This window comes from Bradysia coprophila, unplaced genomic scaffold, assembly GCF_014529535.1.
Source record: "Bradysia coprophila strain Holo2 unplaced genomic scaffold, BU_Bcop_v1 contig_138, whole genome shotgun sequence".
NCBI classification, from domain to species: Eukaryota; Metazoa; Arthropoda; class Insecta; order Diptera; family Sciaridae; genus Bradysia; species Bradysia coprophila.
Genome location: NW_023503409.1, coordinates 5,211,190 through 5,223,237, shown reverse-complemented (window position 1 = coordinate 5,223,237; position 12,048 = coordinate 5,211,190). Strand labels below are relative to the sequence as shown.

The 12,048-nt window shown below is 38.2% G+C and overlaps 2 protein-coding genes across 2 annotated transcripts; one reads left to right on the top strand and one right to left on the bottom strand.

The window, feature by feature from the left end:
* Positions 1-1,014: 1,014 nt before the first annotated feature.
* LOC119073529 (alpha-1,3-mannosyl-glycoprotein 2-beta-N-acetylglucosaminyltransferase) lies at positions 1,015-3,708 on the bottom strand. The gene is made up of 9 exons (XM_037179068.1): positions 3,082-3,708; positions 2,782-3,014; positions 2,517-2,715; positions 2,378-2,456; positions 2,163-2,312; positions 1,965-2,069; positions 1,808-1,898; positions 1,559-1,732; positions 1,015-1,488 (listed from the first exon to the last, which is right to left on the bottom strand). The coding sequence occupies exons 1-9, from the start codon at positions 3,344-3,346 to the stop codon at positions 1,375-1,377; spliced, it is 1,410 nt and encodes a 469-aa protein (XP_037034963.1). The 5' UTR covers positions 3,347-3,708; the 3' UTR covers positions 1,015-1,374.
* Positions 3,709-9,888: 6,180 nt separating this feature from the next.
* On the top strand, positions 9,889-10,983 carry LOC119073630 (protein swallow-like). Its single transcript, XM_037179221.1, has 3 exons — positions 9,889-10,047; positions 10,127-10,448; positions 10,531-10,983. Exons 1-3 carry the CDS (start codon positions 10,016-10,018, stop codon positions 10,876-10,878), a joined length of 702 nt encoding a protein of 233 aa, XP_037035116.1. The 5' UTR covers positions 9,889-10,015; the 3' UTR covers positions 10,879-10,983.
* Positions 10,984-12,048: the final 1,065 nt, after the last annotated feature.

The following is a 12,048-nucleotide window of genomic DNA, read 5'->3' as shown; positions in this document are numbered from 1 at the left end:
GTTTTATCAAATAAAACAGATGTATATGAGGTCGACGTCCTTTTTTGACAATACTTAAACCGAGTATGCATACAACCATGAGCTTGTGCCGAATCAGCAACAGCTGAACATCTCCAGCTGGTCGACAAACACAATACCTTTGTATAGAAAACAATTCAAAGACAAGCTACATATATTCGTTGAGATCATCTATGTGCGCACATAACACGTACGGCTGTAGCAAAATCGTTGTTCAGAATGTGTTTTGATTGTATATTATACAAGAGTAGAGTGTGTTTGTTGATCAGCTGGTGAAGTTCAGCTGTTCCTGATTCGGCATGAGATTATTTTAAGCTAAAACTTGATATTATTCGTAGGTAGACAGTGTTGTCTGTATTAAGGCTATTTATAAATAAAGCTTTACAATCTGAATACCTTAAGGTTCTCTGATAGGGTATCACTTCAGAAAATATTATGAAATTAGGTAATCGCGAGTTTATCAACCTTATTATCACTCGACCATATAAATTGATTGTTTAATGATTCACAGGCAGGCCGAAAGTTAAAAAAAAACCAGGTCATCCATTCATTGTTTTTATTCAATTCAATTATTTTTGTCAATGTACATTCAGGCATAGCTAAATATTAGTTATCACTTCATTTATTTAAAGACATTCCGTCGTGAGTTTAAATTGTTTATGCTAACGAAAATACACAAATATTTGCAAGAAAAGCCACTCCATCTTGACTGGAAATTCTAAGATTTATCGAGTCCCCATAATTCTACCATAAATTTACACCATCCCAATCCGACGAGAAAATACACAAAATTGTGTCAGATTAGGATCCTTCTACACCTGGCCCATTCGGAATGTCAGTCCATCTCTTGTTTAAACAAACTTTCACGACGAATGATTTGAGAGAAATTCACAAATAACAGCAGAACATCACAACACCGTCACCGGCGGTCTAACAAACATTTAATATAACACAGGTGAATTTCATAAATTAAAGTTTTCTTTTGAATCCCGACCCTCCTTCCATCATATATAGTACTGATTTTAATCAGACAACAAAGTGTCTGAGTGGAAAGCAGCTATATCGTAAGGGTTTGTTGAAACAAAAAAAAAATTTATTAAAAAAACTGACAATGTGACTTAGACCGACTCATCGCAATTTGTGGCACACACACATCATCATCACAATCGAATATTAATGCAAAACTTTGTAAACTTACACCGTGCCCGTTCCTCATCACACAAATTTATTTGGAAAAACTAAGAACAAACCACCGATTTTCACGCTCATGTCAACAAAGAAACCGCAAAAGAAAACTCTCAAAAACTTTGTGTTAATTTTACTGCATGCTGATGATGCACTGACAACCAAATTCTGTTAGCTCCACGATAGGTCATATCCTTTCCAATTACTATTCGGTGCAAGATACACGCGCTGATCGTTGTAAAAAAAGGAAATGATTCCATGGTATCCAGTACGCGGTACGCCACTCTAACAATTTTCAACGCAAAATTATTGTTCGACGAACTGATCAATCAAGAATGTCAATCAATCTAATCACCTTAAAGTCGTCCATTAGTCCTAGCAACTTGGCAGTTCGTTTATATTGGTCTTTGGTATTGTACTGTATTCGAACTGGTTCACCTTTTGTAACCACATTCCCTCGTCTCAGTTCCTCAAAGGTTACGACCGGATACGAATATACTTTAGACAGGAATGTTTTGTCATAGTTTTGCTGCAATTAATCGTCAACGGAATTGAGTTACACAATGGGTTAGAACGAAGAGGAAAAGTGTAACGAGAGACCTACCTTCAGCAAGTAAGACAGATCCATTTCAGTGAATGGGACGAAGACTTCGCTCAATTTGATGAATTTTAAATGTTTTTCAAAGAACATTCCACTGCAATGAGTAGAGCAGATATTAATGGAACAGTAAAGGCGACTAGGCAAAAAATTAATTCCTTACTTGCTCACGCCAACTTTTCCAAAAGTTCGAGTCCTTGATATTTCCGGTCTAATACATACTCGGTCCTTACGCTGTTGAGGCTGACGTATCCAATCATCCCAAAATCTTAAATTGATTGAATGTTCGATTAGAACAAAATCTCTTTCAGTTTTCACTCAACCACTGTACGGTCCATGCCAGCTATATCAATAAACTTACGCTTTTGGCCACTTGACAGATAATTCGGTCCACAATTCCTTCGTCAACATCCAACCCAGTCCTGGGAAGAAATCACTTCTGTACAACAGACTGGAAGCATTCTCGTCAATATTGCCAACCTTTCCGTTGTCATTCCACGCTGACACACACCTATAAAATCGATATTTATTGAAACGATTTGCTTTGGTTTAACGAAGAAGAATTGATTCGTTTACCATAGCGATGAGTCGTTTTTCAACAGCTCATGCGTTCCCAGAAAATATTCGTAAAAATCTGGTGAAACATTCAGATCATCTGAAACAATACAAGAATTGAAAATGTGTTCGAGTAACGGTCAAACGTAAATTCTTCTACCTTCGACTATGATCACATAATCAAAGCCTTCACTGAAAACTGTGTTTAACGCCCAACCATAATGACGAGAGATCTTGTAATAGCCTTTGAACTTCTTTTCCTTTGGCGGAACTAGAATATCCGTTTGGTCTGGCTGAGAAATTAAAAAGACCTCCTTGAACGACAATATGACATTTCTGGTCGGCTCGTCGTTACAATCCTGCACGGAAGATTTGATTTGTTTGAATCGTTTTTGTTTGTTTTAAATTCCAACCGAATTACTCACTTGTGACACAATTATGGGAAATTGTTCGGCATTCGGCCGATAATCAACCAAATTTTCCAGACAATTTTTAACCGAAACACGATTGCAAGCAAACACCAGAACTGGTATCACTGGACCTTTGAACTCACCGTTCCCATGTTTCTGAATCAGACTTAAATTGTGACGGTTCGGATTCGGTATGCTATTGTCCACCAGAGATATTTCCTTGACACCATTGAGTCGTTCGCGGTCATCTAGTTGGTTTGGAAAGAAATGTGCTGTAATGGGGCAGCCGAAATTTGTATCTCGTTTTACACATACTTTTTTCAGCGTTTTGAGTTGATGTTGTTGTACTACTGGTCATTTGAAACTCTGCACGACTTTTAACCACACTTACGAACTGGTGTAGTAATATATCATGTTGTTCTGCCTCCTCTTGTATACCTGCTTCCAAATAATTTAACTTATTTTCCATATGTTTGTGTTTACTATCAACTTCGAATGTTTGTCGCATAAACAGTATGTACGTTATTATCGTCCAGACACACAAAAAAGATGCTATCAAAACGGCTTTCTTCGATCTCATGATACAAAATCTTATTACAACTTTTCATCGAGCAGTTCATATCAACAAAATTGATAGCTTAGTGCCTCTTTTGCATCATTATCGAAAATGGGATAAAATAAAAGATTTACGTTTTACGTGACAGAGAAACACACTTTCGGTAACGTAAAGTCAAACACGTTGGGTGATGTATTATCGGTGATGTGGACATTTTATTCCTTGATACATGTCTGTTATCTGACGTATTTTTTTATTTTGTAAAATTAGTTTAGTATGCTAGTAATTAAATGTTATCTGATTGGCAACAGCCTGAGTTTATATAGAAAAGAAAAAGTTGATGTGTGTATGTTTCTTATTCGTTGTCACTTTGACATTTGAAAAGTGTACGCTGCGTATTGTAAACCCAACGAAAAAACCAACAAAAACAAAAGATCCGTTACATGGTTGCGTTCGTTACACTTCTGAGTTTACTTTGCGGTGTGAATAGCTATTTTCCCAACATGAGGAAATATATTGGACAGAGTATTGTAAAAATCGTCAACCAGAGGCGGAGCCGTGCTTGGTAACTCATAGTATACGTAAAATTCCAGCTAACCTACAAGATTTATCCACGAGCTAAAGTGTTGTAATCGACAATTATTAATTTAAATTTTTTTTTTTGCACTTTCAACATTGCGCTTTTTTAAATTTCCTTCGTTGGCTCTTCTCTCAAAAGGTTATCGGAAAATTGGAAGAAGCGAAGGTCGGATGAAGCATTCAGCTAATTGTTTGGTTTCCTTTCGATTATAATTTTGTTGCCTGCCCCCTGCGAAAGTTGAGCATTACATGTACATTTACCCCAATGTAAAATGATCCATTACATGTAGGGAGATTTGGGATATTTTTTTCGTTCCTGCCGCCTACGAAAGTAAAATCAATGGCCAGCCCCCTGCGAAAGTGACTACTTTACATCAAGACAGATTGAAAAGCGAAGGAAGGGGAAATCGATAAGAATAAACACGCACAGAAATTTTGTAAAATTTGAATCATTTAATGCATTTTTAGCAGAACAGCTAGCATTTTACTTGTTAATATTTATCATTAATTTGTTGCATTTATAAAATGCAAAACGCTTATCCATTTGTGCAACAAAATTTTGCGTAGACAATTGGCTGCAGACGGGATTTTGAGAATTATCAACAGTGTCCTCGCCATCGGTTTCACCGTCTGCACCATCAAAATTTTGCGTAGACAATTGGCTGTAGACGTGATTTTGGGAACTATCAACAGTGTCCTTGCCATCAATTTCACCGTCTGCACCATCAAAATCAATATCGTCAGTGCATTTCTCGCTATGCACAGAGCCAATTGAGCTGCTCGCAGTCGAACGGGACATACCAAGCAGTGGAGCATCTGATTGACGTGGATCGGTTGCAATGCGAAAATGGTTCGATTCAGATCGACCTGCTGATTCATTGCCTCGCATACCATAGCCATTTCCAGGGGACAGTAATCCACTGCCAAATGAGTTGCTGGCAATCGAACGGGACATACCAAGCAGTGGAGCATCTGATTGACGTGGATCGGTTGCAATGCGAAAATGGTTCGATTCGGATCGACCTGCTGATTCATTGCCACGCATACCATAGCCATTTCCAGGGGACAGTAATCCACTGCCAAATGAGTTGCTGGCAATCGAACGGGACATACCAAGCAGTTGAGCATCTGATTGACGTGGATCTGTTGCAATGCGAAAATGGTTCGATTCGGATCGACCTGCTGATTCATTGCCACGCATACCATAGCCATTTCCAGGGGACAGTAATCCACTGCCGAATGAGTTGCTGGCAATCGAACGGGACATACCAAGCAGTGGAGCATCTGATTGACGTGGATCGGTTGCAATGCGAAAATGGTTCGATTCGGATGGACTTTCTGATTCATTGTCATGCATAGCACCGGCAAATGAATCCATTGAAGACGAAGTTGACGAACAGTTAATTGAAGATGTAATTGCGTTCCCTGTTCTCTTCTTGTATCCCATCGAATTGTCAATATACATTTCACAAACTTTGGTGGATTTGTGTCCTGTATGCCGTTTCAATGCTTGCTCCAGTGTTTGCGTAAATGGTAGCCGATGATCGGCGAATGGAATGTCCTAAATAATTTGTGTGAAATGAGAGCACTGTTTTGGTTTACTTGTCATTTATTTTGTTAATTACCTGTGTAATTTTGAGGATCCGGCAGGTTTAAAAATTCTGAAAGTTTTTTTTTGAAAGTTTAGAAAGAACCGGTCGGATGTGGCGTGACCAGGACGCAAGCTTTCATATTTTCGCACGTAGTCCAACAAAGCTCCAGTAATGGCGAAAGAATTTTCTTTTCCAGTTTTTGTGACCGTGCGAGGAACAGTGACATAAAACATGTCATCGTAGCGTGCTGATGTCCTGCATCCGAATTATTGGTAGTTCATGTGTTCTACATGCACCGGATAAGCCAAATGCACATACGACCTACAAAATTCGTTACAAAATTCGTTACAAAATTAAAAAAATCAGAAAATCAAGTGAGGTACCTTCACATCCAGCCAAGCGACATCAGGTGCCGTATCCATGAATCGTTGCATTTCAATTTCAGTGAATGTTTTTGCTTGCTTAGGAACATAGTCTTTCGATGCCTGCTTGAGCATTGCAGTCAGCAATCCGTATGTAGATATATCAATCTGATCGTGGATAACCAATGTAGACTTTAACATCGAGTATTTTGACCACAAGGTGGATGCCGCAAACTTCTTTTCTAATTCACTGAAATATGCCATAAGCGTTCTTTCAGAGTTTGATCTCGCTCCTTTACATTATTTCCAGGTTTGAAAGCTGTCGTAAGCTTGTTGATATCGACCGCTAGATTTTTTCAGTAAGAGATTCGTCTTGGCACCGCCAGCAGCTTCAATCACTTCTGGTGGAGTCATCGGTCGATTTTCCTCTTCAAAATCCGACCCAAAATCGATAACATCGTCCAGACTTGAACAATTTTCCATTTTTTCTCCTTTTTTATTTTCTTCGCTGATTTGAACTCGTTGTTAAAAGTGGAAATAATTTTTTTTAGCCGACTACTCTGATGTTAACCGGGATCAAAATAATTATTTTGATAAATTAATTGTGTTACCAGATTTCATGAAATTCCTATGAGGTGTGAGTTGTTGCCATGTTGCCTACTACTGACAACATTTTTATGTATACATATCATTCGGCTTATGGTCACTGTACATGTTCGACAAAATTATTTTTATGATTGTAAATTCTGCATGCAATTTAGTTGATGTATTTTATTCGGTTAAGTGACACTCGAAGATTATTGGTTTGAACAAATATTCCTCTTACTCTGATACATCTCGCAACGCTGAGACTGAGTGAGCGATTGATCGATGGACAAAACTTCATTTCTTATACATACAATCCGTAAACCCCTGTGCCTCTTTCTTAAAACGACAGGTAAAAAAGTCCATTCTAATTCCGAGATTTATCAGAGCAATGTACATGTAATGCTCAACTTTCGCAGGGGGCAGTCAACAAAGCAGTATACATTGGGCCCTGCGAAAGTCATTCATTAATTCGGGATCAATTTGTGAACTCGCAAACTCACGCGTGTGTGTTCCGCTCGTATCACAAATTGATCCCTCATGTAATGAATGACTTTCGCAGGGCCCAATGTAATCTACTATTTGATGCGATCGATACTATTATCTCCAAGTGTACCTTAGGCTCTAGGGATTGCGTAACGCAAAAATTTCGATTTTGAGCAACGCATTCCAAGCACGAGTGATCATAGTGACAGCTGGCAAATGAAGTACTATTTTGGTGCGGTGCCAAAATTTGTATAATGCACTGTCCAGTTTCAGTACACTATCTGGAGTACATACCACATCAGTTCAAAGAGGCATACAGTGAACAAAACGGACCGGAAGTTATTGATTTTAGAACGAACAGATACCTCTTTACTTTGGGAATGAAATATCATTCAGCTCTATTGTGTCGACTCGGCAATGGCTTTTCAATGTTTGACTGTTCAACGGTAGTATCGCCAGTATATTTATGTAACCCCAATCTGCTACTAATTTTAGTCACCAGATTTAGCATTGTTCTCTATCCACACGTATCCCATTTATTCCTACAGTTTCGTACACATAAAAAATCCCTACGAAAGCGGGAGTTTTTACGTTGGTGACATTTGAGTTAAGTATAGTTTCCACTTAAAAAGAGCACTCCGTTTATTCCGTTTATTCAAAGCACCTAGCAGGGTAATAGAGATTTTTACACGTCAAATAGAGTAGTAGTGTGACATTAAGAAAAAAAAGGTGTGGAAATATTCGCATACTTCGATTAAAGTACTACTTTATTTTTTTCTATTACCCTGCTAGGTGCTTTGGTTTTTTTCAATTTTTTACTCCGTTTACGTGACGTTAATTCCCGGCTGATTTTCTGTTTGTGTGATAGTGCATTTTGTTCAGAAATTTCCCGCTATTTTTCTTCGCCTTTTCTCCAAATCACAAAAGGATATAGCCGACGAATTATTTGTTTATTTTATACTATGTGAATACATTGCATGCTCGGTTGGTTTTGTCTATGACTTATTTTTTTAGCATTTAATTAAGCCTTTGAAACACCGTCAGAAACGGACTTTCCAAGAAAACAATAAATTAAATTGCAATTCTCCAACTTAGCAAAATCCGCTAATTCGCCCACCACGGAACAATCTCGTCAACGGTTGCTTGGTGCTTGGACGAGGATGTTTTCACGGAAACAGTTTCACGGAAATAAAGTGCACTGAAAAGAAAAGTTTTTTTTTCGCATTTTTTTTTCGTGAGTCTGATCCCGTGTTTTTTTTAAAATTGTTTTCAAATTTGAATCTGATGGACACATAATCCGGCTACACCATTCGGGTCACAATTCGGCTACATATCAAATGCAACCGATACACCAGCAAGACCGAGAATGCTAGTGCTGCACCAATGAAACAAAACAAAAAAAATATTTCTCTTAAATGGATTATTCCATCACATGTTCTTAATTGTCATTGTGTCTCAGTTGACAAACTTAGAAGTTGTGATGAAACAAGCGTTACACTCTTTCCAACAAAAATTTATGAGCAGATTGATGCGGTCTCACAATGATGCGTTGTCTTTTCCATGCTGAGTTATTCGGTAAATGTCTTTTCGACAATTGCAGTTCTATGTCACAGAAATAAGTTTGGTCTTATAACAAAACCTCTTGTAAATGACCCAAGAAACACGATGTTAAAAAGCAAGCGAAATTTCTCACATTTGACTTGTAGTCCTAATTAGTTATAAGGTATTTTTAAATAACCTCCATACAAACTGCACACACACACTCTACACGTTTTAGTGGTTGGCACACTAATTCCATTTTTGGCACACGAATTCCAATTTTTCCTAATCCCAGACTCTCTAAATACTCTGAAAAATACTCTTCGCCACTTGGCACATACGTTTGAGAGGTTGACACACACATTCCATTTTTGACACACGAATTCTACTTTTCCTATTCCCGTACCATCGAAATACTCTGAAAAACACTTCATGCCACTTGGTACGCACGTTTTGCTGGTTGGCACACGGATTCAATTTTTGGCACACGAATTCCAATTTTTCCTATTACTAGACCCTCGAAATACTAAGAAAACCCTTTCTACTACTTGGCACACACGTTTTCGTGGTTGGCACACGGATTCCATTTTTGGCACACGAATTCCAATTTTTCCTATTCCCAGACTCTCTAAATACTCTCTGCCACTTGTCACACACGTTCTACTTTTGGCACACGAATTCCAAATGTAGCAAACCCTCTAAAAGTTGGCACACAAATTCCGTCATATGCCGAAGTATACAAAATCACTCAAAGTAGCAAATTTTGCGCGTGTGCCAAATTCACCCGTAGAAGGATAATCTGGCACATGTTGGCCCGTGTGCGAGATTATCCGATGCCTAAAAAAGTCCTTTAGCATAAGTTAGAAACAACGTTTTGTTTATAGTGGGCCGGAAATGAGCGACGAAGTCGCGATGTTTTAGCAATAGATATACAAAATAATGACTAGCTATGGTCCTTCATATAATAAATCGCATGTTAAAAAGATTGAAGTACGAGATTTCAAATGAAGCACGACAGAGTAAAGTTAACCAGGCGCTGATTTTACTAGGGACCTGAATGATTTTGTCAGTGTTCATTTGAATTCATTTTCATCCAGTGTATTAGGTCCCTTATTTGACGTTTCGAAAATGAACCGTTCCTGCCTGATTTATTTTACTCCGCCGTGAAATCAAGTGATTAAAAATACTTTGACCGATGGAAGTAATAATAATACTGGTCATGTGCTTGCCGTCTGTAACAGGTTAATGCATATGAGCAAAGGCTCTATAAGGTATAGAGCCTTTGATATGAGGTCTTCATATTATGAGGACCAAAAAAACCAAGGCTCATCTGTTTATTTGTGTTGTTGTAGACCTACAACCTATATTTGTCTACAAAAGGAAATCGAAACTTATTGAAACATCGAATTTGATCTAAGGGACTAAAGGTGGAAGGGATTGCTGGTCCGTTATATTTTTGACAGCGCGCCATTATTTTTAGAGTAAACTTCAGTATATTGTTTTACAAACTAGAAATTACCCCTATTTCTGTGATTAGTTTTAATTTTACAATGGATTGTGATAAGCGAAGTCCATCGAACAGGTATGGTGATTTAAACCATCAATATACTAAACTATATTTATGTTGTTGTATGAAAACGCTAAACTTTCTTCGTCATCAGATATGAATTGAAATATGCATCTCAAGATGCGCTCAACACAAAGAGAAGATATCAACATGTACAGAGCAAAGTCAAAGTATACATTGATAATCTTCGAAAAGAAGATGAAGAACGGCGTAGAGTGAAAATAACGCGTCATAGATCTGAACCATCCGAATTAGCGGAATGGAATAAGCCCGATCAATTGGATCAATCAAGCACCGATTGGAGATTAGTGCTGGAAAAGAAGAATGTCGAATGCAACGAAATGAAAGAGCGATTGCATGATATGAAAACGTACGGTGACACAATGCACGATTTATTAAACGCTGAACGATTGCGGGTAAATTGAAGTTTATAGAGGAACATTGAAGGAATTTTCGGGAGAGGAAACTCATAAGTCCCATATTTTTTCACCTCCACAGAGAAAAGAACTGCAAAAGAAGTTGGACGCAATTCGAAAAGACCTCAAAATTGTAAATAGTTGCACTTGGAGTGATCCAGGTTTCCGAGGTGGCGATCAAATTGCGGAAAACACTAAAATTGGTTCCAGAGGAATAAACACCACCGATGATGTTGGGATGTACATTGAAGATAAAGTTATGAACAACAGCATTGAATGGTTGGGTGAAGTCGGATCAGATGAAATAGTGGCCGATGAAAACGACAAAACAATTCTGTTGGAGCCGGTTGAAGTTCTGGCGGTGAATAAAGGTATGAAATACCGTGTGAAAAAATTATTGCGTTGTTGTACTCCGTGCGTCAAAGATTAAGTTCTAATTTACGTTTTTGATGACTAAAAATGCCTTACCAAGTATAGGAAGACATTTATGTATTTATAAGCTTTGTTCAATAAAGTAGTTTCCTGATGGAGAGAATTTCTTGTGTAATGTGTAATGTTTAACGTCTGCTACAAATCGGATTACAACGGAAATGGAAAACGCAAGGTCAGAAACGCAAAATTGTTTTCGTCTGTTTACGCCATCACCTTTTACAAACTAACAAATTCGCAAGAGGCATACAGTGAACAAAACGGACCGGAAGTTATCGATTTTAGAACGAACAGCTACCTTTTTGGGAGGGAAATATCATTCAGCTCTGTTATGTCGACTCGGCAATGGCTTTCCAATGTTTGACCGTTCCACGGCAGTATCGCCGGTATATTTATGGAACCACAATCTGCTACCTATTTCGCTCACCAGATGTAGCAAAGTCTTTCTGCACATACCCAACGTAAATTATTCATTCCTACTGTTTTGCACACGTAGAAAATCCCACTTTTGTATCGAAGCTGTTCTTGGTTTCTCTGATTTCTGTTATCTGCCATTTGCTAGAGCATACGAAATGAGAGAAATCAGAGAAGAGGAGAGGAACAACTTTAACAGCTAAGATACGAAGGTGGGATTTTTTACGTTGGCCCAGCAGTTGATGACATTTCAGTTAATTTTCATTTCCGACAGCTTTTCTCTTTGTGAGACAGTGTCTTTTGTTCAGAACTTTCCCGCATATTTCTCGTCACTTTTTCTTGAAATCACTAAAGGATACAGTCGACGACTCTGAAAAAAGTTATTCTTTTCGTTTCAGCTGGTTAACTCATACAAACAAAAGTGTTTATGGTTGCTTATTCGGCTGAAGTGGTTACACGCTGCACCGTATAGAGAGACGTAAAAGAAGTTTTTCATGCCTTGGGCATAAATTCCGGAATTTTTCTCGTAAATTAGGCCCTCAGCATGAAAAGTTGTATCCGCATCTGTTGTGGACGGTTTATTTTAGGCACTTTCGCTTGTCGCCCTCACTTCGTACGGGCTACAACTCGCGAAATTGTCTTAAATACACCGTCCACAACAGATACGTAAATAAGTATTGTTTGTATGAGTGGACCAGCTGAAACGAAATGAGAAACTAAATTCAGAGTCACCAACTGTATGCTGGAGATAATACTA

Excerpts from the sequence above, each read along its gene's own strand:
- LOC119073529 (XM_037179068.1), bottom strand. The coding sequence starts at position 3,346 with ATGAGATCGAAGAAAGCCGTTTTGATAGCATCTTTTTTGTGTGTCTGG. Across the intron at positions 2,457-2,516 it reads TTATGTGATCATAGTCGAAG|ATGATCTGAATGTTTCACCA; the intron begins GTAGAAGAATTT and ends GTATTGTTTCAG. Across the intron at positions 1,733-1,807 it reads ATCTGTCTTACTTGCTGAAG|CAAAACTATGACAAAACATT; the intron begins GTAGGTCTCTCG and ends GATTAATTGCAG.
- LOC119073630 (XM_037179221.1), top strand. The coding sequence starts at position 10,016 with ATGGATTGTGATAAGCGAAGTCCATCGAACAG. Across the intron at positions 10,048-10,126 it reads AAGCGAAGTCCATCGAACAG|ATATGAATTGAAATATGCAT; the intron begins GTATGGTGATTT and ends CTTCGTCATCAG. Across the intron at positions 10,449-10,530 it reads TAAACGCTGAACGATTGCGG|AGAAAAGAACTGCAAAAGAA; the intron begins GTAAATTGAAGT and ends TCACCTCCACAG.